The 26,436-nt window shown below is 36.7% G+C and overlaps 1 protein-coding gene across 2 annotated transcripts in view; it reads left to right on the top strand.

Annotated features, from left to right (window-relative positions):
- Positions 1-26,065, top strand: part of Naalad2 (N-acetylated alpha-linked acidic dipeptidase 2) — a 46,685-nt gene extending 20,620 nt beyond the window's left edge. For both annotated transcript variants that reach the window (XM_050120592.1, XM_050120593.1), the window contains 11 exons: positions 222-307; positions 613-732; positions 835-917; positions 3,506-3,569; positions 4,554-4,621; positions 7,939-8,030; positions 14,364-14,454; positions 17,782-18,046; positions 20,516-20,597; positions 21,708-21,800; positions 24,455-26,065. In XM_050120592.1, the coding sequence (XP_049976549.1) occupies positions 222-307; positions 613-732; positions 835-917; positions 3,506-3,569; positions 4,554-4,621; positions 7,939-8,030; positions 14,364-14,454; positions 17,782-18,046; positions 20,516-20,597; positions 21,708-21,800; positions 24,455-24,644 (1,234 nt within the window). In that variant the 3' untranslated portion in view covers positions 24,645-26,065. The remainder of the gene's footprint in view (positions 1-221; positions 308-612; positions 733-834; positions 918-3,505; positions 3,570-4,553; positions 4,622-7,938; positions 8,031-14,363; positions 14,455-17,781; positions 18,047-20,515; positions 20,598-21,707; positions 21,801-24,454) is intronic.
- Positions 26,066-26,436: the final 371 nt, after the last annotated feature.

Below are 26,436 nucleotides of genomic sequence, written 5' to 3' on the forward strand. Positions count from 1 at the left end.
TTCCCAGCAACCACATGGTGGCTCACAACCATCTGTAATGAGGTCTGGTGCCCTCTTCTGGCCTGCAGGCATNAATGAGGTCTGGTGCCCTCTTCTGGCCTGCAGGCATACACACAGACAGAATATTGTATATATAATAAATAAATAAATATTTTAAAAAATGATAAATAAAACTAAATGCAATGCTTCATTGAACTAACTTACTCTTTTTACAATTCTAGGAAAGTTAGAATGCATGTCAGTAACATTAACAGAATCACAAGGATTTACAATGTGATTGGAACTATCAGAGGGTCTCTGGAACCTGGTGAGTCGTTAGGAAGATTAGAGCTATCAGAGGGTCTCTGGAACCTAGTGAGTTATTAAAAATCTAAAGACATTTTCTTTTAATGAAGATTAAGGAAAGATGAAATTCTGTTAATAACATATTTTTTGGTTAATTTGGAAATGAAATTCAGGGGAAGGATATTTCCACTTTAAAAGATTTTCCTTTACACTGTTGGTTGTCTTCTGTGAGGTAGTTCAGGCAGGAGAAAGTTTAATATACTTACATAAATGACTAGTGCCTGTAATGTGTGCAAGCTGAAGCTTTTGGAACACATTCTTGTCCAGATAGGTATGTCATTCTGGGAGGTCATCGTGACTCCTGGGTGTTTGGAGGGATTGACCCTACCACGGGGACTGCAGTTTTGCAAGAGATTGCCCGAAGTTTTGGAAAACTGATGGATCGAGGTAACTAGCATTTCTTAGGTAGTTGCTGACTGAAAGTGACTTGCTTAAATTCCTGTCCCTGTAGGTGGGTGTATTTAACCATGTTTACTAACATGATTACAGGCTGGAGACCTAGGAGAACTATCATTTTTGCCAGCTGGGATGCAGAAGAGTTCGGGCTGCTGGGTTCAACTGAATGGGCTGAAGTAAGTAACAGCGGAGGTACTTGTGATACTGTGTAGATTCTCTTACCTAATAGAGAATGACTCAAGGGAGTATAAGACATAGAATTTGGTTTTACTCTCAAATCTATTTGGCACAGTCGAGTCACTTCTTATGCTAAACCTATTTATTACTAAAAATATTTCATTATTTTTTTGCATTTGTATTGTGAAAATAAAGTCAGTAAACTCAGAATAATCAGAATCTGCAAGCTGTTAATCTTTTTACCTCTCATGGCAGTAATATGCTTTGATTATTAATTATAAAGTGATAATTCTATAAATTTAGTAAAGTAGCTTAACTTATTGTTTCACAGTGTTGTCTATTTTTTTTTCTTTCTTACAGGCTCTTAACTCTTAAAGAGCCTCTCCTACACACCGTCTTTCTCCTGTCCAGTTCTCCTCTGTTGGTAATGTCTAAGTTCTTACGTGTGAAAAACAAGCACACATTTTCATACCGTTGATACACTTTGTGGTGCTTGCTTTCTATCATCTGTCACATACAAGCATAAATGTTGCTGGTGTGTTCTATGCACATCTGTGTATAGTTTACAAAATGCTTTTCTCTTGACTCACTCCCTTTTACATAACTATAAAATATGAAAATATAAAATATAAAATCACATATAGCTACTTATCTGATATCACTTAGCTTTGTGGTTTATATTTACATTATAAAGTTTCATTTTGATACTGGTACCATACATATGAAATTTAGATTGATTAAATATTATTGATCAAAGTAATTTCTTCTTAGAATGTTTGACTTCTTATAATATGTGTGTGCATAAATATATTCCTTTAATTTCAGAAATTCAAAATAAAAATCAAAGAAATCTAAGATTTGCGATAGTAAATTTGCATTGATAACACAAGTGAGTTTAGAAAGAATTTCAACTTTCTTCCCAGTTTTCTGTACCAGGCCTTTTCTTTTGGGTCATTAACTAGCTCCCAAATCATGACGCAGAGACTCATTAGTTTGAATGCTCAGCCCAGCTTTGGCTCATCTCTTTTGACTGAAATTAACCTGTTTCTCTTTATCTGTCTTTTGCCCTGGACTTTTTACTTTGCTCACTTCGGTATATCTTACTTTCACTGCTTCTTGAGTGTGCTAGTTGGCAGCTGCCTGGTTGGCCCTGGGTGTATCTGTTGTTCTCTTCTTCCTCCTCTTCATCCTCTTCTCTGTCGAGCCTAGACTTCCCCTCCTGTTTATTCTCTCTGCCCAGCAGCCTTCCCTATCCTTTTCTCTGCCTAGATATTGCTGTCCTACTCTTTATTAGACCAACCAGATACCTTAGACAGGCAAGGTGAAACAAACATCTTTACATAATTAAACACACATCCTTGCATCATTAAATAAATGCAGCATAAATAAATGTAACACCTTTAAACAGTTAAAGTAATATTCTGCAGCATAAACAAATGTCACATATCTTTGTCTATTTAAAATTATTTTCCACAACACTTTTCTACAGGATATGTTGTCATATTCAATACCACATTAACTTCTCTGAAAACGTATAAGGAATTATGTATGATGATGCAAACCTTAATTCCTGGCACTCAGGTGGCAGAGGCAGGAAGATGTACAGTTTGAGGCCAGCCTGGGGTACACAATGAGATCCTGCAAATGCTGTAGTAGAGACTTTGACTGTAATCAAGGCAATCATATTAGTTACTTTTCTTGTTGGTACAAAATGCCTGAGAAAAGCAACTCAAGGTACAAAAGGTTTATTCTGCCCATAGTTCAAAGGTGCAGCCCATCATGGCAGGAAAGTAGTGAGGACGTATCTGAGAAGCAACCGAGCACATTAAATCCACAGTCAGGGATGAACTAGATAAACGCTCTGGTGCGTGCTTTCCTTCAACCCAGAACAGTAGCATAGGGAAAGGCTTTATCTTTATTTTATTCTTTTACTTCTCTATAGATTTTCATAAATATAGATAAGTGGACTTTTATTTGTTTTTCACTCTTCTACTATACTTAGGAGTCGACTTAGTGGATCTCAAACTTCAGTGGCTATAAGGATCAATTTCTAAGGACACCTGTTAGGAAACAGTTTCAGGCCTCACTTTGAACAGCTTAGAGTCAACAGATTTTATGAAGAACTACCAAATTTTGGACCCTCATCTTAGCTTATTTTGATACAGAGAATGAAGGAATTGCACCTAAAAATATCTTCTCTGGGCTTTTTGCTTTTAGTACACAGCTTTATAACATTCTCATTTTCTTATTTTAATTTTTATTGCCATCAATTAAGCAGTCATCAGAATTTTCTACAAGTTTGTGGTCACAGGCAGATACTGTATTTGACTTATAAACACCAACAGACCATTTTCCAGGAGATTTTTGTGGTTACTTTTTTTTTATTTTCTTTTTTTCTTTAATTCTTATTTATTTATTTATTTATTAAAGATTTCTGTCTCTTTCCCACCGCCGCCTCCCCTCCCCCTCCCCCCCCCCCAATCAAGTCCCCCCCCCTCGTCAGCTCAAAGAGCAATCAGGGATCTCTGCCCAGTGGGAAGTCCAAGGACCACCCACCTCCATGCTAACAACTTTGATTCTACTGCAGGAGAACGCAAAGATCTTACAGGAGAGAAGCATTGCTTACATCAACTCAGATTCATCAATAGAAGGTGCATCTTATTTTATTTTGAAATACGGCATTCAAAAGTAAATTCCATTTTTAGTAATTTTGTTTCTAGTTAGTATGCTATTCTTTTGTTCTGACTTTTTTCTGTCTTGAGATAAGTCTTAGTTGTGTTGGTGATCATGACCTTGAACTCCTCATCTTCCCCCTTCCTAAGCACTAGGATTATAGGAGTGCACCTTAGCACCCACAGTGTTTTTTGGCTTATTACTTTCTTAAGTCTATAAATTCTTAGTAGTATCTCAAATCTTATATTTAAATAAGGCTATTCAGTAATAAGTTAGCTTTTAGTTTTATTACAGGAAAAAAATAATTAATATCGATCATTATGACTTACAACTGAGCTATATGACTCCTGATTTTTTTTTTTTTTTTTTGGTCTATATTTGGTTTACCTTTGCTTGCCTTGGATTGTGATTTAAAGGCCTAACATTCACCACATTTTTCTTGTGGATGAATTAGAGAAATTTGGCTGGCATATTTCAGAAGAATGTCTCATACAAAAATATTTTCTTAATAAAACATTTCCTTGAAAATTAAAATAATATTTCCACTATTTATTGAAACTGTTTTTTGAATTGACCCATTGTATTTAGCTCTCAGTGTTTTGGTGCATTTTTGTTTATTGTCCCTGAAGCTGTTACAACTTGCATATTACTTTCTGATACATTGATCTCAAACAATGAAAGAATCAAGAATGAATTCTGTGGTCTTAATGCGTTCTTTAACATTGTCCCCTGAGAGATGGTACTACCAGGAACATTGGCTGATGACTGTGGGGGCTGCCACATCAGACGCCACAGTCCACCATCTCTTCATCTGCTCAATCAACGCACTGCAGCCTCTCCACTTCTCAAGAGCACTTTGAATTAGACAGTTACAGTATATTTGAAATAGAAAGTGCAATTAAACATAAATGGACTCATTTGGTAGTATGAAATATGACCTTTGTGTTTGGTTTATCCCTCAGGCAATTACACCCTACGAGTCGACTGCACTCCTCTTCTCTACCAGTTGGTGTATAAAGTGGCAAGAGAGGTAAATGAGAACACTTGGCCTACTAGTTTACCATGAATGGGTAACACATTTCTGGCATGATTAGCTACATTTGTTTTTAAGTTGTTATCAGAACATTGATGACTCAAATACGTAGCAGCAAAAACAAAACTTATCATATACCGTTGACTATGCAACATAATTGTGAGGATGCTAAGAAATAAAGTATTAAAAATAAGCCAAGGCATTCAGAAATCGGGCAATGCAGAAATCATTGGTCTCCATTGCCAGGCATTTCACTGTATGTCAACTTAGTGGGTAGAGTGGAGAACAGTCAGTCAAAAGACCAAAGGGGAGGAAGTCTCCAACTGGTGATTACACAGAAACACCATAAATATTAAACTAATTATACATGTTAAGTACTCATGAGAACTAAAGCACAGTGAATCCCAAAGTAAAATCAGATAGTGTGCTCCCAATATCTGTACACTCTGAGCAATCCTCCGTAATAGAATTTACTTAGAGAAGTGCTGCAGAGGCAGACCAGTGGCTGAGAGCACCAGCTGATCTTTCAGATCATCCAGAGGACCCGAGTTTGGTTACCAGCACTCAATCAGATCTCTTACAACTGCCAGTAATTCCAGCTCAAGGAATCTGACACCCTTTTCAACATCCTTGAGCACTTGAAACACATGGTGCATGAGAGCGTGCGGGCACGCGCCCGCATGCACACACACACACATACACACACAAACCAACAAAAAAAAAAATCACATCAATAAAAATAAAATGAATCTTTAAAACCAAAGAATTTGCTTGTAGAAGTGTTTGCTGCTTTAAGATCAGCCTTAGTGAAAAGAAGTGTCACTCTAATGCAGGTTTTGTTTCCTAATCTCTGTAAGCTTGCCCTACCTGCCTGTTTACTGCTAGTGTCTCTAAAAACAGGTATTTTTTTTTCAAGCAAAAGTGCTTACTATATTTCTCTTTTCCCTTTTGATGGTGTTCTTACCCTCTTGAATAAACTTATTTCCTTGTTTTTTTTTTTTTTTTCAGGCACGGTTTCATTGTAGTTATGGAGCCTATCCTGGAACTAGCTCTTGTAGACCAGGCTGGCCTCAAACTCACAGAGATCCACCTGCCTCTGCCTCCTGAGTGCTGGGATTAAAGGAGTGCACCACCACCACCCAGCTTCCCTATTCTGTTATTGGAACGTCTCAAAATAAAAGCAAGTGTAAAGAGAATCTTTATGGGGCAATACTACAGAATATGTTTTTATGATCTGTACTGTATTTGAAAAATGGCTACTGTCTTTGATGTCAGGGGTGCTAAGACCTTTGGAACCAGTAAGTAAAAGTTATTATTTGTGCATCTTGTGAAAAGACACATATTTATTATTTATAGTCATACAAAGACTCGTTAACTAAAGCGATTCCTTCACCTTCCTGTAGACAATTATTACAATTTCTTCCATCCTCCACATCTTAGTTACTTTTCTATTGTGATGAAGAGATATCATGACCGAAGAAAATTATAGAATAATGAGTTTACTGAGGACTTACACAGAGGGTGAGTCTGTGACTATCATGATGGGTAGCAAGGCAGCAGGCAGGCAGGCATGACGTAGAAGCAGTAGCTGAGAACTTAACATACTGACCTCTAAGCAGAAGGCGGAGAGAGATGTAAACAGAAATGGCATAGCCTTTTGAAATCTTAAAGTCCACCCCTAGTGAGATTCCTCCTCCATACCTCCCAATCCTTAAACAGTTCCACCTACTGGGGACCAAGCATTCAAATAAATGAGTCGTTCAGGTTTACAACTCCATAAGACTATGGATGGCTCTATCTCCCTAGAACCCTACACAGCACAGTCCAAGAAAACCTAGACAACAAAGAGGAACCTAAGAGAGACATACCTAGATCCAATCTACATGGGAAGTAGAAAAAGACAAGATCTCCTGACTAAATTGGGAGCATGGGGATCATGGAAGAGGGTAGAAGGGAGGGGAGCAGAAAAAAATATATATAGCTTAATAAAAACAATTTAAAAAAACATCAAAAAAGAGAAGCAAGTGCTTAACTGCTGAGCCACTTCTCAGCCTATAGTCTTAAAGAAATTGTGTGTGTGTGTGTGTGTGTGTGTGTGTGTGTGTGTGTGTGTGGTTTGTAGGACTCAGTTTTCTCCTACTATGTAGGTCCTGGGAACTCCATTCTACTTTTAGGCATTGGACCAAATACCTTTAGCTGTTGAGCCATCTCACCATCCATAAACTCTTTTCATAAAAAAAAAAAAAAGTTTTGGTTAGCTAATAGAACAACAGGCTTCCACATGACTTCTTACATCATTACTAATTCTCCCCACAATCTTATTTAAATTTCACCATCCTGGTATGTCCCCTTCCAGTCTCATATCATAACACATGAGTTCTACTATCCATCCATCTTTAGAACTCTTCCCTAACCCCATATTCCCTTTATAATTTTCTACTCTCTATCAACATTCCAAGTTAAATACAAAATTAAATTACAAAGTATGACACATATATAAAAAAGAACACATAGCATTTGAGATATCTCAGTAAATATTACCCCCAATTCTACCCATTTTCTACAAATTTCATTTTTATTTGGTACTAAATAGCATTGCATTGTATAAATGTGACACATTTTACTTACCTACATTTCAGTTGATGGACATCTAGTTTGATTTCATTTCCTAACTATTGTGATTCCATTCCCTAACTATTGGGAAGAATACAGTAATGACCACGAATGTGCAGTGTCTCTATTGTTAGCTTTTTGGGTGTATGTGCAGAAGTGATATAGCTGAGTCATATGAAGATCTATTTTTATTTTGAAAAAGTGCCACATTGATTTCCATAGTAACTGTACCAGTGTATAAAGGTTTCCATTTCCTCACATTAAGAAAATCCAGCTTTGCTTAAACATAAAATAATAATTTAAAAATATAAATAATTATTCTCACTATTCCTGACTTCTTTTCCAGCAAAAGTAGGATCCATCTGCTTGGATAAAGGCAATTTATTATAGAAACTATCTACATTTTCTACAGTATCTTTACCTGAAACAATTTAAAACTTTCCTTTAAGATGTTATTAATAAAAAAAGGAAATCCCCTTTTTAGGTAGTTGGCAACATTGCCAACAACAGTCATCATAAATGTAGAAGAATTTGTGCTAGTTCTTTCCTTCTCTTAGGAGCTGCAAAATTTACTATTTTATGCAAGTCAACATGACGTATGCATGCGCAGATAGCAACAGAAATTGATACTAAGTGCAGATGGAGTTATATTGGGTTCACATTTGCTTCCATTCCTGATGCCCACTGTTTTGTTTTTCTAGATCTACAGCCCTGATGATGGTTTTGAAAGCAAATCACTTTATGAAAGCTGGCTGGAAAAAGACCCTTCACCTGAAAATAAAGTTTTTCCTAGGTAAATTAATGTATGTAGCTTTTCTACCCTGGGATAAATACAGATTGCTCCTTTTCCCTTGCTCCTCCAAACTTGCAATGCTTACAGAGCTCATCAATAATGTAAATAAATTCAATAAAGCTGTCCAGTCAGTTGCTGTTTTTCTTACTAGTCAGCTCAGACACATTTTTAGTGTTCAGTGTAACATAGATAGATATATTTTTGAAAATTTTCAACTAAACTGATTTTGTGGGGACTTGAGAAATAACTTGGCAATTAAGAGTATTTGCTGCTCTACCATTGGACCCAAGTTCAGTTACCAGCACCCATGTCAGGTGGCTCACAACCATCTCTCACTGGCTCCAGGAGACTCAATAGCCTCTTCTGGATTTTGTGGGCACCTGAACATCCTTGTATATATATGAAAATATATGCATATAAATATAAGTAAAATTAAATTTTGTAATGATTTTGCTATTTATTAGTCATTATTTGGCATCTTTACAGAAATATAATTTTAGATATGTAGTATATGCTTTAAATAATAGCATAACTTCATGTGATAATGATGTAAAGCATAAATGTACTGTGGGTGTTCATGAGTGTGGGTGTGTATGGATGTATGTGTGTGTTCATGTGTTTGGATGTGTATCGATGTGAGTATTCATGTGTGTGGACATGATATACATGTCTGTTTATCTGTTATATATGTGTGTGTGTACATGTTGATGTGTGTGGGTGTGTGTATGTGTGTACATGTTGATGTGTGTGGGTGTGGTATATGTGTGTGTGCATGTGTGTGTGTATATGTGTGTATGTGGTATATACGTGTTGGTGGAGGCCAGAGGTTGATGCCAGGATCTTTCTCCATTGATTCCCAACCTTGTTTTTTTTCTTAAAAAAGATTTATTATATTTTAATGATGTGTATATATGTGCATCTGTGTGTTGGTATGTGCATGTGTCCTCAGAGGCCAGATGAGATGGATAAACTGAAATGGAATTTACAGTCAGTTTGAGCCATGTGTTGTAGGTTCTGGGAACTGAATTCAAGTCCTTTGGAAGAGCAGTATATATGATTTTAGTCACTGAGCTGTCTCTCCAGTCCCTCTACTTTATTTATTTTTACTTTTTCATGATAGATCATTCACTGAACCTAGAGCACCCAGCAAAACTGGCTGGTTGTGGATTTCCAGAATCTGTCTGCCCCTTACCCTCAGTTCTGGGGTTTGAGATATGAGTGGCCACGATTGGCTTTTATGTGGATTGTGGAAATCTGAACTCTTAAGTCCTCATGGTTGCACAGAAAACACTTTGCCCACTGATTCATCTCTCTAACCCCCTCATTTTTATTTTATATTTAATAAAGGGCATTATCAATAATCTTTAAATTGTGTGTTTTTCTGCAATCAATTTAGATTTTTGATTTTTATCATTTTACATTTTCTCATTCATGTAGTAGTGACTTCTTAAATTTATTATATAGCTATTCATTTTTATTACAATATGATTTATAAAACTGACAGAAGATGATAGTAATTTATAGCTTTGTTCTATTTCTTGAAGTCATTTAAAATATTGTATTTAATTTTTAATTGTAATTTTTGTCTATTTTTTAAGACTATAATTATATCATTTACCTCTTCTGTTCCCTCCTTCCTATCCTCCCTATAAACTTTGCTCCCCCCCACACTCTTTCAAATCCATGGCCTCTTTTTCTTTAATTGTTACATATATGTGTGTCTATATGTGTACATAGAAACATTCAGTGTGCATACCCCTAAATTTATTTATAAACACAATTTACTCCTTGTGCTGTTAGCTGTATATGTTTTCAGGAATGACCATTTGGTATTGGATAACCAGTTGGTGAGCCCTTTCCTGGGAGAAGACTATTTCTTCTGTCCTCATCATTCCTTAGCTGATGTAGTTCTTTGTCTGGGTTGAAGCCTCCCTCATGAGCTTTCCTCCATCCCCTGGCTGCATATCCATTGGCATTGTCCTCGTTCAGCTCCTGTTTAGGCAGCCATGTTGGTCAAAGTTCATGGGAGAAGCTTCTCTGGCATTGCCAGGAGACACAATCTCAGAGCAACCTTCTGATTCCTCTGGATCTTACAATTTTTCTGCCTCCTTTTTCACAATGATCCCTGAGCCGTAAGTTTCAGAGGTTCTGTTGTAGATGTATTAGTTGGGACTAGGCTCGACAACTAGGCATTTTGATCAGTTATGATTTTATGTACTGGTTTATGTCTGTTGCAAAGAGAATTTTCATCGGTGTGTAATGAGAATGACATTTTGTGGGGTATGATGATACATATTATATTTATAAAAGTTAAAGCTTATGCTGGTTTAATGAAGTGACAATTGTGAGTTCTCCTCTTATATCAATGACTGCACTAGTACTGGGTGCTAGTACTGTTGGCTAGGTTTCCAGTATAGAAATGATTTCCCCTTCCCTTTACTGTCTCCCAAAGCCTCCAGTTTACTCCCCTTCCCAGGGCGATCCGTGTGTCCTTCTTAGGGTCCTCCTTGTTACCTAGCTTCTATGGAACTGTGGGTTGTAGTCTGGTTATCCTTTACTTACATTTAATATCCACTTATAAGTATGAATATGCCATGTTTGTCTCTCTGAGCTTGGCTTATCTCATTCATGATAACTTTTTTTAGTTCCACCTATTTGACTTTAAATGTCATGGTGTCACTGATTTTGACAGCTAAGTAAATGTATCATATTTTCTTTAACCATTCTTCAGTTCAAGGGCATCTAGGTTGTTTCCAGGTTCTGGCTATTATGAATAATGCTGCTATGAACATTGCTGAGGATGTGTCCTTGTGGTATGATTGAGTATGGCTGGGTCTTGAGGTATTCCACATTTCTGAGAAACCACCATACAAAGTGGTTGAACAAGTTTAAACTCCCACCAGCAATGGAGAAGTGTTCCCCTGACTCCACATCCTCTTCAACATCAGGTGTCCTCAGTATTTTTTTTTTTTATTTTAACCATTCTGAAAGGTATAAGATGGAATCTCAGAGTCATTTTATTTGTATGTTGAGCAATTTCTTAAATATCTTTTGGCCATTTGAGATTCTTCTGATGAAAGTTCTCTGTTTAGCTGTGTACTCCAATAAATTGGCGTATTTTATATTTTGATGTCTAGTTTCTTGAATTCTTAATATATTTTGGAGATCAGCCATCTGTCAGATGTAGGATTGGTGAAGATTTTTGCCCATTCTGTAGGCTGTCCTTGAAATACAGACAGCGTCTCAACAGAGTGGATCAAGAGGTGAATGACCAGCCTCTCAGCTAGATAGCCCAGGCTCTAGACCCTGGGCAAAAATGCAGGCCCCTTCCCTACCTGTTTTAGCTGCATTTTGTATCTTAATCCATTTAGTCAGTTCATGTATTTTGATTTAAGAATTGAGGTTTTGATATTTAAAGTTATTTTTTTAATGTTGGCTGCAGTTACTATGTAGTTGATTTTTGGGTTCTTTGTGGATTGTATTTTAGTAATTGTAGCTTTATATTTCCTTTGACTGTTTATTCCTCTTTAGATTTGCTTTGTTGTGTGTGTGTGTGTTTGTGTGTGTGTGTGTGTGTGTGTGTGTCTGTTTAGTCTGTTTGTATCATTGGAAGTTTTTCATTTTCTGTCAATTATCATGGCTACTTTTACTGGATATATCAGTCTAGACTGGCCATTGATGTCTTTTAGTACTTAAAATCCATTGCTCCAGGCTCTTCCAGCTTTAATAATTTCCACTGAGAAATCACCTATTATTCTGATGGGTTTTCCTTTATATATGACTTGTGGTTATTCTCTTATAGCTCTCAATAATCTTTGTTATGCATATTTAGTGTTTTAACTATAATTTATCATGGGAATTTTCTTTTCTGATCTTGTATATTTGGCATTCTGTGTGCTTCTGGTATCTATATGAGTATGTCTTTTCCTGTTTGAGAAAGTTTTCTTCAATGATTTAGATGAAGATCTGGTCTGTGTAATTGACCTGGGACCCCTCTCCTTCATCTATTCTTATAATTTGAAGGTTTGGCTTTTTTAAAATAGTGTTTCACATTTCTTGTATATTCCTTTATTTATTTATTTTTTATTGAAAAAAAATTCTGCCTCCTCCCAGCCTCCCATTTCTCTCCCCCTCCTCTCCCCTTCCCCCTACTCCTCTCCCCCTCCCTCTCCAGTCCGAAGACCAGTCAGGGTTCCCTGCCCTGTGGAAAGTCCAAGGTCCTCCCCCCTCCATCTAGGTCTAGAAAGGTGAGCATCCAAACTGGCTAGGCTCCCACAAAGCCAGAACATGAAGTAGGATCAAAACCCAGTGCCATTGTCCTTGGCTTCTCATCAGCCCTCATTGTCCGCCATGTTCAGAGAGTCTGGTTTTATCCCATGCTTTTTCAGTCCCAGTCCAACTGGCCTTGGTGAGCTCCCAATAGATCAGCCCCACTGTCTCAGTGGGTGGGTGCACCCCTCGTGGTCCTGACATCCTTGCTCATGTTCTCCCTCCTTCTGCTCCTCATTGGGACCTTGGGAGCTCATTCCAGTGCTCCAATGTGCGTCTCTGTCTCTATCTCCATCCATCACCAGATGAAGGTTCTATGGTGATATGCAAGATATTCATCAGTATGGCTATAGGATAGGGCCTTTTCAGGTTCCCTATCCTCAGCTGCCCAAGGAACTAACTGGGTACATCTCTCTGGACACCTGGGAATCCCTCTAGAGTCAAGTCTCTTGTCAACCCTAAGATGGCTCCCTTAATTAAGATATATGTTTCCCTGCTCCCATATCCATCCTTCCTTTATCCCAACCATCCCATTTCCCCAAGTTCTCCCCATCCTCCCCTTCTCACTTTTCTCTCCCCATCTCCCCTTACCCCCATCCCACCCCACCCCCAAGATCCCAATTTTTTGCCCGGCAATCTTGTCTACTTCCCATATCCAGGAGGATAACTATATGTTTTTCTTTGGGTTCCCATTCTTATTTAGCTTCTTTAGGATCACAAATTATAGACTCAATGCCCTTTATTTATGGCTAGAAACCAATTCATAGAAATCCTCTATTTTGTCTTTGAGTTCTGATCTTCTATTTTCTACTTGATTAATTCTTCTTGTAAGGCTTTCCTTTGAGCTTTCTAATTGGAGGTATTGTTTTTTTCAATGCCATCTTTATTTCAGTTTGAGTCCCTCTTCAATGTTTCTATGTATTGAATTCTTTTTCTAAATCCTGGATTGTCTCCATAATTTCTATAAGCCTTACATTTGTGTTTTTTGGAGCATTACTGAGGCATTTATTCTCTTTAACTTCATTGAGATATTTCTTTTTGTCTTCTTTAAACCTCTCAAAATTTTGATGACGCTTGTAATTTTTCTTTTAAATTGCATCCTGGGGTTCATCTAGGTAGTGCTCATTGGCACACATTTCCTTAGAACTGGTCAATTATTTTTTGAATGTGGGTGTACTGCTTTGATATTGCATAATATTATTTGTATTTTTGTGGCTAGATCTGGACAAGTGGGCTTCTTTTATTAGCTGGTTTTGGACTATGTCCTGTCTAAGGATGTTATTTATTTTGATTAGTGTGTGTGTGCATGTGTGTGTATCCTCATTCATATGACACATATTTATGTGGAGGTCAAAGGACAATTTTTCCTTGATTCCCTCCATTTTCATGTGATTTCTAAGATCAAACTCGGGTTATCAGGGTTGTTGGCAAGAGTCATTATCCTTGGGCTGGAGAGATTGTTTAATGGTTAAGAATACTGGCTGTTCTTCCAAAGGTTCTAAGTTCAATTCCCAGCAACTACATGGTGGTTCACCATCATTCATAATGAGATCTGGTGCCCTCTTCTGGCCTGAAGGCATACATGCAGGCAAACACTGTATACATAATAAATAAATAAATTTTGGTTTTTTAAAAAAAAGAATCATTATCCTCTAAGCCATCTTAATGGCTCCCAAATTAGTCTTGCAAAAGTTTAAATGTTTTTCTCCCATTATAAAAGTTTCATATGCTTATTCAGCAAAAAAGTAAAAGCAAGTTCTTCCTATAAACAGCTTGAGATGGCCTATGAAAATGGTTTACTAAGTGGTTCAAATATTTCTGTTAATTTAAAAAATATTAGTCTTCATTGTTCTGTAGTACTGACAAACTCTGATCATATTTAATGTAGCTTGTCCTAGAAAATAATAGGGGGATAGCTTGACATTGTTTTAGCTCCTTATAATTCATATAGCAATTTGGTATGCAAATTCTTAACTACTCTTGGAGCAGGATTCATTTTCCCATCTGTTTGATTTCATATTATTTATTATTATATCTGTTTATTTATTTATAATTTATATCTAGAATCAATAAGCTGGGATCGGGAAGTGATTTTGAAGCTTATTTTCAGAGACTTGGAATTGCTTCAGCCAGAGCTCGCTACACTAAGAACAGGGTAAGCCATCTAGTAATTATTAATAAGTAGTATATCAGTTCACTTTTTATCATTCTAACAAGATACCTGGAATGATCATCTCACAAAGAAGTTTGTTTTGTTCATGGTTTCGGAGGTCTCGGCCTGAAGTGTTTGTACCACCTCTTGTGGGGTTGTGGTGAGTCAGTACACCATGGTGGGAAGAAAGCTGCTTACCTTAAGTCAGCCAGGCAGCAAAGAGGGATTAGAAGGAGCTGTATTGCCACTTCCTCTCCTAGGGCATTTCCCAGTACCTTTTCTGGGGGCATTTCTTTTTCGTTATGAAATAGTGTGTTTTATTACGACTTTTTCATATATGCATACAATGAATTTTAACAATGATTATACTGTCTCTTGTACTGTCTACACCCTCTCATACTTCCCCCTATAGTTTTTGTTTTGTTTCAAATAATACTGCATCTACTGTCATGTCTTTTGTTTTAAATTTAGATATGTAGATTCTGTAAATTGGGAAAATATAGCATATTTTTTATTTTCTCTATGACTTTGTTTAAATGGAACTCAAGCTCCATCCATTTTTCTATAGCACTTCTTAAAATTGTTCTACTCCACTGGGAGGATAAGCTTGAACTTACAAGTCTTTGTATAAGTCTTTGGATGGAGGTTATTCCAGGTCCAAACCATAGCAACATTTCACTAATATGAACTAGAATTGAATTGCATATCATCAGGTAGTAGGTGGACGTGGGACCCAAGAAGAGTTCAGAGATGCAGACAGACTGCTTGTTTCTGCTCCTTTGTAGATACACTATGAAGGAATGCGGGCTGTTCTGTGAATGCATTACTACTAAGGTTTTTCATTGAAATGGTAGTTCATGTATAAATGTCAGATGCATAGCTGTTTATACATATTTTCTCAACAGAGAATTTGTTGGAAAAATCTTATTTTGTTCTGTGGATGTAGCTCAGTTGGTCGAGTGCTTGCCCAGGGTGCATGAAGCCTTGGGTTCCTTTCCCTAAAATGGTCTTGGTAGTACATGCCTGTAATCCCAGTACTTGGAGTGAAACTAAGGGGAACCGAAATTCAAGGTCATCCTTGGCTACATAGAGAGCTCGAAATCAGCCTGGGCTAGACTCTCACTCAAACTAAATAAAAAAAAAAAAGTAAATAAATAAAATTTTATTTTGTAGTCCAGTTGTATAGGCTCTATATGCTTTTTCCTCAGAAGAAATGTTTTTGTTGAGGGACATGCCAGGCTAGGGTTGTATGTTATCAGTTCCCCTTCTACATATTGTTGTCTGTCATGAAGCAAGGCCAATGGGTAGAGAACAGAGCAAATTTCTCTCAATTTTTAATTTCCTCCTACTTTCTATTCTGTACTGCTTAGTTCATATCATTGTCAGTCAACCATTCTGATGACTTGCAAGTACTAAGAAGTAGTGAATGTGTGCTGTGTTGCTTTGACAATATCTTAAGTTCTGTCATACACCACATATTAGCAGACTTGGCTTCTTTGCACCTTTTAATCAATTCCAAACCCAAAGTACCATATACCAACATCTTGCTTGTACATAATGCATATTGGTTGTCTGATTATCCTGAATACAACCAATGATAAAGAAGCAAAGATACTTCCAGAATACTGTAAATTTTCTATATACTATACTATTGTATATTGTATACTATATATCAATACTCATTTATTTTTACTACACCTGAACATCAAGCAACATGAGTTTAAATGGTACGAGTCCATTTAGGTGTAAATATTCTTGAGATTTTTCTGCAATTTGAAAAAGATTATAAAGTACAGACTCTAGAAATGTCAAAAAAAACTTTAAGAGCTAGGTATGTCCTACATAAAATATATGCAGATGAGTCTACTCTCACCTCTTGCTGCTATGAAATATATACAAAATAATGCAAAAAAAATTTATCAAAGTTATTTATTGAATTATGCATGGCACCATTTGCAATACAACAAAATATAAGTAAAGATGAAGATATTACATTAAATTATAGCTGTGTAAAGTGAACTATAGAATGTAATATACTACTGAAGTCATTCTACAGCTCTTGTGTAGCTCTGTGGTATGACTGTTTGGAGTATTTACTGAAAGTGCTATGTGACACTAATCATGGGGGCTTGAGCTCTTTACCTCTATAGTAAGGTGCATACTATAGTAAAAAATGTGTGATGGGTCTCACATACTTTGATCATATAGAATACACAGAGTATACACAATGTGTGTTGTTTATATTAGTAGTAGTTTAGTTGATATATATACTAATTTTGAAATTAGATTGGCTCTTTCTAATTCCTGTGTGATTTAGGGGTCAACTGCATGTGTAAAGTGTGACTTAGCTATATCACTTTATTCACTATTACACTGTCACAAGTTTGAAGAAAGTTGTCTAATATTCAAGAAACACACAATTAGAAGAAAGGGAACTAATACTGGATTGTTTTTTATGATCCAGAGTTGTAAGAATGGTAGTCCTATAAGAATATAGCAGGCCAGTCGGTGGTGGCGCATGCCTTTAATCCCAGTACTTGGGAGGCAGAGGCAGGAGGATCTCTGTGAGTGCAAGGCCAGTCTGTTCTGCAAGAGCTAGTTCCAGGACAGGCTCCAAAGCTACAGAGAAACCCTGTCTCGAAAAACAAACAAACAAACAAAACAAAACAAAACTATGGGCTAGAGAGATGGCTCAGTGGTTAAGAGCACTGACTGCTCATCCGGAGGTCCTGAGTTCAATTCCCAGCACCCACATGGTGGTTCACAGCCATCTGTAATGAGATCTGGTACCCTCTTCTGGCCTGCAGGCATGCATGCAGACAGAACATTGTACACATAAAAAGAAAAAAAAAGAATATACCAGATAGTAAAAAATAAAATTAGGATATTCAAACCGAAGATCTCAAACTATGTCCACAAACTATGTAGTAACATGTTCACTACAGATACTCCCAGAGTATTATCAAGGGTTGATAGCCTTTTTTGAGCACTGCTTGGTTAGGGAAAGAATACATTACCTTTCTGTAGACATTAAGCTACCCAGAACATTTCATACACTTGATCAACTCATAGTTTTGAATTGTGCTGATTTGAAGAAGTATTTCTTCAGTTATAAAAACTGGATGAAGGTTACAGGAATTACACAATGAAGACAGGCATATAAAAATTTTAAGTTTGTGAGCATTTTGGCTGTAGTGTTTTAATTATATTTTTAACTTACTCACTTAGTTGATGAAATCAGGGCTTTCGTCTATTTTTCTTTAATCATGTCTATGTTTAAAATATAAATTGAAAATATAATTCTTATTTTTCAATCTTTCTCCATTTTAGAAAACAGATAAATACAGTAGCTATCCTGTATACCATACCATCTATGAGACATTTGAATTAGTAGAGAAGTTTTATGACCCGACATTTAAAAAACAGCTTTCTGTGGCTCAGATGCGAGGAGCATTGGTATATGAGCTTGCAGACTCCGTAATCATTCCTTTCAACGTTCAAGACTATGCAAAAGCCTTGAAAACCTATGCAGCAAGTATTTTCAGTTTATCCAGGAAACATGACCAGCAACTGAGAAAACATGTGGTGTCATTTGGTAAGATTTTATAGACTTTGTTGTAAACTTTTTTAGTTCCTATCATGGTCAGTACATTCTAGAAGAAATACCTGCCCATTTACTAATTATATCTGACAAGAACTTTAAATAAATGCTGAATTAGAGATCTGATTTAATCTGAAATGCCTATGATGAAACCATTACTTATGAAGTAGTGTTACAAAAATTAAATTAGGCAAATATTTTTCTATATTACTATTTTTATTAATATTTCCAAATGTTAAAAATTATAGTCACAAATTATTGTGTATATGTATACATACTATTTTTGCTGAATATATTCATCAGTATTTGTGTACATGAAGGCTATTTTGCATAGATATGGTCAGCCTTTCATTTTATGACTGGCTCTTCATGTCATATGTCTTCTATAACGTAGGGGTGAAACACATTACAATGCAGTGACATTAAACACTGGACCTGGAAGCACTGGATCTTGGCCTGACTCAGATATTCCCCCTTCCACTTAGTACCTGTGACCTTAAGAACACTTAACTTCTGGGCTGACAACTTTTTAAGCCATGAACCAGTAAAACACGCTTCACTGTTGGGGAGATTATTAGGGAATCTGTAGATCAGTAGCTATCAGTGCTGAGTGTTCAGTGAATGTTGCCTACTGGCACTAATTATGAATATTTTCTTTCCTGACTCCCAGATATATATTCTTTGTATATACAAAAATAATTTTGTATTGCATGTCTGTTGCGTACCAAGTATATTATTAATGTTAAAGTTCTATTTGTTAATTTTTCAAAGAGCTTGAAATTTAATGTGAGAAAGGGGAAGGCAAATACAGATGACAAGTTATTAGAGGGGCAAAAAGAATAACTAACAGCATAGAGAATAGGGATGGAGCTGCTCATTAGCGGCAGGTGAATGTTATTTTGATTATTACATTAGGATTAGTTACCTTTATGAAGTTATGAAGAACAGCAAATATTTTATTCATTTTAAATTAAAAATTACATTTCTAGAGTCATTGTGGGGGCAGATGTTGTGTGCTACCATGTAGACATGGAGGTCAAAGTACAATTTGTGGGAGTTGGTTCTCTCCTACTATGCGGGTCTCAGGCATTTATACCCCCATCCAGTCCTCCTCTGTCTCCACTTAGATGGTACAATCAACAAAGCATGGCAAACCAAGCTGAGACAGGACCAAGCTTCCCCCCTGCCCCCACTGCTTCATCAACTGTGAACAAGGCATCCACCAATGGGATTAGGTTCCAAAACTCCAACTCATGCATCAGAACAGGTTCTGGTCCCACTGCTAGGGGCCCCACAAAAGACCACACTACACAATTGTCACTCAAATGCAGAGGGCCTAGTTCAGTCCCAGGCTGGCTCCCAAGCTGTTTGTCCAGAGTCTGTGAGCTCCCACAAGCTCAGGTCAGTGGTCTCTGCAGGTTTCCTCATCACAATCTTGATGCCCCTCTACCCTCTCTTCAACTAGACTCCCAGAGCCCAGCCCAGTGGTTGGCTGTGGATCTTTGTATCTGCTTCCATCAGGTACTGGATGAAGGCTCTATGATGACAACTAGGGTAGTCACCAATTTGATTACAGGGAAAGGCAGTATATCAATCATGCATGTCAATTCCTGCTTGGAACACACACAACATGGCAAATAGGTTGTTGTAATAAAAAGTAGGTGCTGAAAGTCTAATTATATTTTTAATATAATTTTATGAAATAAAACTATATTATTTCATAAAGTTTTATGAAATAAAAGTTTATGAAATAAAGAAAAATATGTCCAGACCAAACCTTATACTGTTTCTCCATCTAGATATATTAATTTGTCACAAGTCACCATTTGAAAAAGATGTTAATATATCATTATTTGAAAAATAAGAATTGGTATTGTTTTAATCCTGTAATAATGGCAGATAATATCATATTTATACATATATCCAGTAGCTAACATATCATAATTGCTAATTGTTCCAATAAATATATTTAATTAAAGAATGCTGGAGTTTGGGTAAGTAACTGATTGCGGTATTATTTGTTTCCTGTACTTGTGAAAGGAATTCTCTTAAGAACCAAATTAGGCGAATGCTGTAGAGATGACTCAGTGATTAAAAGCACTTTCTGGTCTATCATGAGAACGGGAGTTCAGTTCTCAAGACTCATCATGTCATGAGGACCATAAATACCTGTGATTCTAGCTCCAAAAGAGATCTCACCCCCTCTTCTGATCTCCATGGATACCAGGACACAAGTACACACACACACACACACACACGCATACTAAAAAAAAAAAAAACCACACAATTTGACTACATTTAAAATTCCCATCTTTTTGCTTAATCCTTTTCAGGAATCCACAAGAAGGGTCCCTAGAACAAAGGTTTTCCATTGTTTGGTCCTATCAGGGAGAGGGTGGAAATGTGAACCTCTGAAATGTGAACTACTAACTAAATTCTTTTACTTTTCTGTTTTTAAAAAAGATTCCTTATTTTCTGCTGTGACAAACTTTTCAGAGGCTGCTTCAGACTTTCATAGAAGACTCTCACAAGTTGATCTTACTAAGTAAGTTTCAGCTGCCTACTCTCAGAGGGGCAGACTGTCTTTGTGTGTGTAGAATGCAAAGTCATTGCTGCTTAAGCCATGGTCTGCAAGACAGCAGCATCAGCAAGATTCGCCAGCTTCTTAGAACCCAGAAAGACATGCTTAGAGTTGTCTTTTCTCTAATATGTCTTTTCCAACCACTCACTTAAGCCCTCTGTTGTTCCCTTCCCTAGCTCCATTCTCAAGTTCATGGCCTCTTCTTTGTAATAACTAGGGCTCTCAGAGTTCTGTATTTTTTTTAATTTACACTAATGCAAAGTTGAATTTGTGTGATGAGAGTTACAGTTGGTAATTCATAACTATAAACTTGGGTGCTTTGAATATATTTCTGTATAGTCCTTCTCAATACCTAGTCACCAATCAACCACTTCTTTTGTATAGATTTTTTTTCTGGAATTTTTTTGTTATTGCCACTTTTAGGTAGAAAATAATTTTTATATTATATGAAAACATTATACAATAAATATGGATTGCACCAAGTATACTTTAGTTTTTCAGACTGAAACAGCAAGCTGTATCAGTCATTTTGAGGAGGCTCTCTTAACCCTTGGATTGTGGGAGAGCCCAAAGATGTACGTAGATTAACTATGCAGAAGCAGTGTAAGGATTGTGAATGGGAAAGGACCGCCTGCTCACCATGGCAAGCTGTCCTCCCTTTCTCACAGATTTCAGAATCCTTTACTCTGTGTTGTTGTTCATCTTTATTCTATTTCTTTCCTCCAGAGTAGGACTGTGTGAGTCATTAGGAATGACTTGGCAGTTTCCTCCATCTTTCTGGGGGGTCTGGTTAGCCTACAGAGAAGTAAAGAATAGCTTTCATTTCTTTTTGACCACTTTGTGGCCTTGAAAAACAAAACAATCCACTTCTCAATAGCATTCTGTGTCTGTTGTAAATGCTAAGATGACCCTGCTCTTACATGTTGCTTGCTATGTGACATGTTACCATGTCCACATTATTTCTCCTAATGGTCTACTGATTATTTTATCTTTCCATGCAATATATTTATTTAATATTAGTTGAATTATGGCCTGCTAGTAGAGATTTTAATGATGTGTTTCTTACTCTCCAAGTCCTATTGCAGTGAGAATTGTGAATGACCAACTGATGCTTCTGGAAAGAGCATTCATAGATCCTCTTGGTTTACCCGGGAGGCGGTTCTACAGGTAAGAGGAAGACGTGTGTTCTACAGAGGGCACCAAACACTATAGTCAAAGAAGTATATCAAAGCTGATTTAATAAATGCCATCATAGCAGTATGAAATATATTAATGTAATATAAATGCTAAATGTAATATGAGTACAATTATGTTCCAGTAATAGTATAATGTGTAATATTGGAGAAATACTTCTCATATCAATTAGTTCTTCACTGTGGACCAAATTGAGAAAAAGCTTTAACACAGTATTTCAGCCACAGAGTTCGAAAGGAACATTAGCACACATGTAGTCCAAGTCTAGTGAATTCTTCCTGTATGCTTTCGGGTAGGTAAATATTCAGTCTGCTTCAGACTTCATGATATATACCTCACTGGTCCCTAAAGAAGCCCATTATATTTTTTGAAGGAATAATTATTAGAAAATTACTTTCATAAAGATCTCAAATCTTTTATCCTGCATAATGTTTTCATCTAACCTGACCTTTTTTCCCAAGTAAAACAAGTTTACTTTATTACATTAAAGTTAGTTTCATTCCATATACTGATTTAAGTTGTTAAGATAATTGTCATGTCCTTGGAAGTTGGAAGAAACATTATTTTGTTTCAGGTTATTTTTTTGTTTTGTATTTATGTCATATTTTCTTTTAGTATCTTAAAGCTATCCCCTCCCCTCCCCCAATTTATTTTCTTAAGGTCCTTATGACTGGAGAGATGGCTTAGTGATTAAGGGCACTTGATTCTCGGCACCTATGTGGTGGCTCCCAACCATCTGCAACTCAGTCTCTTCCTAACTCTGGAGGCACCAGGCATGCATGCGGTACACATACATACACCCAGGCAAAGCAGTTATGCACATAACAATGTAAATAAATCTAAAAACTACTCTAAATGGTGCCTTAATCGAAATTAAGATGGCTCTAGCATTTAAAGTCAGAAAAAAATCTTCACTCATGGTCATGCAAAGTAGGACTGGGTGCAGTTTCAGGGGTTCAGTGCTCTTCAATAGCATGCCTCTAGGATTTGCCTGTCTGAATTAACATAGTAAATGCTACTTTACAAAGCTAGTGATCGCCTTTCTAAATGTTAGTTGTTAGGACTAACAGCCAAATGGTATAAATAGAACTTTTAGAGCAGGGACCTTCCACTGTGACCTGGGAGATTATTTCTCTAAACCTTTGGTTTCTCAGCTGCAAATGGAGATTTTAGCTGTTTACCATTGAGGCCTGTAGATTTAAGGCTTCTGAAGATTGAGCTAGGAGACGGAGGCACTCTGGGGTGTGAGCTGTATTTATAAATAAATGTCTGTTTATTCATAGATATAAATTGGAGATAATAGTTATGAATATGTATGCATATATAACCAGAAACATCCACTATTTTAGTATTTTCTCGAAACTTATTGTTAGGAAGATTCCTAACGCGAGCTCCCTGCTGACGCAAAATTCCCAATCAAGCTGAATGAAAACAAGCCAAATTAAGAAATATCCAGGTTTAATGGGAGGTCTGTGCTCTGGGTGGCCCCCGAGGAGCCCCATGAATGCGACCTCCAGGAGGAAGAAAGGCAGACCATGTGTGTCTTTCTGGAGATCACTTAAATACCCTGGGTTAAAGTGATCCTGACTCCACCCCCAGGGAGAGGTTAGGACCTGGCCTGCTGGGATTTGGAGTCCAGACCAGGCCTGGCGGGCTGGGATAGATGTGAGGGGCTGGGGCCTATGCTCCCAACTTGACAATTACTAGTCTATTGATCCTTTAGAACCACTTTTTATAATGAAAACATCTGCACTTTTTCAGACTGTGAAGTATGGAATCTAGAAACAGTTCTTTTTTACCAGTTTCCTCCTCACTTGTACATATAGTTCTGCTAATCTTTTCAGGGGAACTCAACATCATGTGAACTGATACCACACTTATGTAATGTATATGTATGTATATATAAATATGTACTTTATATGCATGTTTAAATGTAACTGTACACACATATTTATGGGTAATTCTGCTTACTATATTCATGTACTATATTTGCATGTAAATGTGTGTATTTATATATACATATAGTTTTTTTTTAATATATAAATGGAGCCATACATTATTTTACGTTTTTCTTTTTCTTTTTTTTTTTTTATCAAGAGTTAATTTGTTGATGTCAGCATGGAAGATATTAGCACTTTAATCCCCCACATAGTATTTCAGAGTTTGGCTTTCATTTATAGAATTAATGACTTATTATTGAGATTTGTTAGATGAGCTTCTCCCACCCATTATGAAATACACTTCTGTAAGATGTACTTGTGTTCTATTTGAGCATTTATAAATATTAGTATCTCTATAATCAGGACCTGGTATTTAGGGCCAAAAAAGGCAACACATTTTAAAGTTTGATGAGAATATGTCAAAATGTCCTCCAAAGCTACCATGCTATATGTTAAGAATATATTTTTAAACTGTTAACTGAATATGTAGATACCAAAGTAGTTCATATTGTTGTTTTAGCCAGCTGCAGTATTCTAGAATAATGTTACTGTGTTATTGTAAAGATCTTGTAGAAGGACTGTATGACATATTGTATACTTATACTTTGCCCAACAACTTCTTAGATAAATGTAGCTATGACACCTGTAATTTTTCATTTGTTATAAAAATAATTAATTTTTGTTTAGGCACATCATCTTCGCACCAAGTAGCCACAACAAATATGCAGGAGAATCATTCCCTGGAATTTATGATGCCATGTTTGATATTGAAAATAAAGCAGACCCTCACTCGGCCTGGGCAGAAGTGAAGAAACATATTTCTATTGCAGCTTTCACAGTTCAAGCAGCAGCAGAGACCCTGACAGATGTGTTATGAAGTTTTTGTCAAGTAGCTTCATCACTAGAAGTACTGCAGTGTTTGAGAGTCAAACCATCAGAGGGAGTCTTGCTCATATGGACTCACTGGTAGAGGCTGCTGAGAGTCTGAAGACAAAATCTCTTTTTCTCTGGTGATTCAAGAGGCCAGGATACTCTAAAACCATGATTCTCAGATCATGTTTTGTACTTCCACTGTACTTATCTGTCGTGTTTTTTTTCTTTTTAAACTCTTGCATGCATATTCGGTGAAACTGAAACTGGAAGCAACCCAAATGTTCATGGACATCCAGGTGATACACACACAGAACTGATAAACATCCAGTATTATTGGCAGATCCTGCTGAGTAAGAAGTTGGGCATGAATGAGCCCATAAGACCAAACTAATCTACAGTACTATTTATCTGAGGTTTTGGAGATAAATGGAATTTTCCATACTTCCAGCTTAATGTTAGTTACACAGTGTATGCATTTACCAAAGCTCATCAAACTGTCATTGAAATGTCTACATTTTGTTGAAAATTATGCTGAAGTAAATTTGATTATAAAGGGGAAACCCTACCAAAGGAATAAAAAGTCAGGTAAAAAAAATAGAAATAGCACATCATTGCTTATAAAATGAAAAAGGAATACATGAAGTACAAATGGTACTTTGATAATTCAGTTCTATTGAATAAATATGTAAGTCTAACGAATGAGAAAATGACCATTCCAACTCGCCACCTTGTTTCTGACAGAGTCTTGGGATTACAAGTAAATGCCATTGAAGTTTCATTCAGTAAGAAAAGATGCAGACTTGGCTCAATGGTAGGACTCTTGCCTCGTTTGTTCAAGAACCAAGTTTTTTCCCTCAGTACTACACACACATGCATGAATATGTATGTATATACAAGTACATATACACTCACACATTAAGTAAGCTTGATTATTTAACCACTTCGCCAAATAATTGAAAATAAAAATTTAGAACAGTCCTTTCCCTTAACCTCCAGGAGTATCAAAGGTGAGGGTGTGGACAGAATATATGAGCTGAGGATGGGAAGGCATGCTAGGAAATGGTCTTTTGGACATTACTGGTGTACACACGAATGTGTAGCAAGTGTACATTATCTACACAAATCAAGCACAGAAGTCCAGAACAGATAGGGGAGGGACTCATGAGGTCCCATCTGTAAAGAAAAAACTACTGGCAGTTAATACTTAGTAGAGGGGAAGCTGGTTTTTCAGGCTGTAGCCACTGGTAAGTTGCCCATGGCCCAGTAAACAGACCCATAGGCACTCATATGCAAGTGAACCTAATTAAACTGAGTATATTGAGAAAAAGAAAAGACATGAAAATAGTAGGTTTCTGTGCTTATGCTCTTGTACACTATAATGACTTCTCATTTGTATTGGTTTAATAAAACTATGATTGGCTAATAGCCAGGTGGATGTATAGGTGGGGTGACCAGACTAGAAGGCGGGAAGAAGAAAGGCAGAGACACAGTTGGAAGTAGATGCAGAGGAAGCAAGATAAGAATGCCTTATTGAGAAAAGGTACCAAGCCACTTGGATAAACATAGATAAGAATTATTAGTTAATTTAAGTTGTAAAAGCTACTTAGTAATAAGCCTGAGCAATAGGCCAAAATATAAGCCTGTGTGTGTTTATTTGAGACTGAATGGCTGCAGAAGTAGGCGGACAGAAACTTCTGTTTACAGAAGGTGTAGGGAAGATAGTTCTGAAGGGAAAGGGAAAGTGATAAGGAATTTAGGGTGAATATGTTCAAAATATGTATATATATGAATTATCA

Source organism: Alexandromys fortis, unplaced genomic scaffold (assembly GCF_014885135.2).
Source record: "Alexandromys fortis isolate MF-2015 unplaced genomic scaffold, M_Fortis_MF-2015_v1.1 scaffold_171, whole genome shotgun sequence".
In the NCBI taxonomy this organism is placed as follows: domain Eukaryota; kingdom Metazoa; phylum Chordata; class Mammalia; order Rodentia; family Cricetidae; genus Alexandromys; species Alexandromys fortis.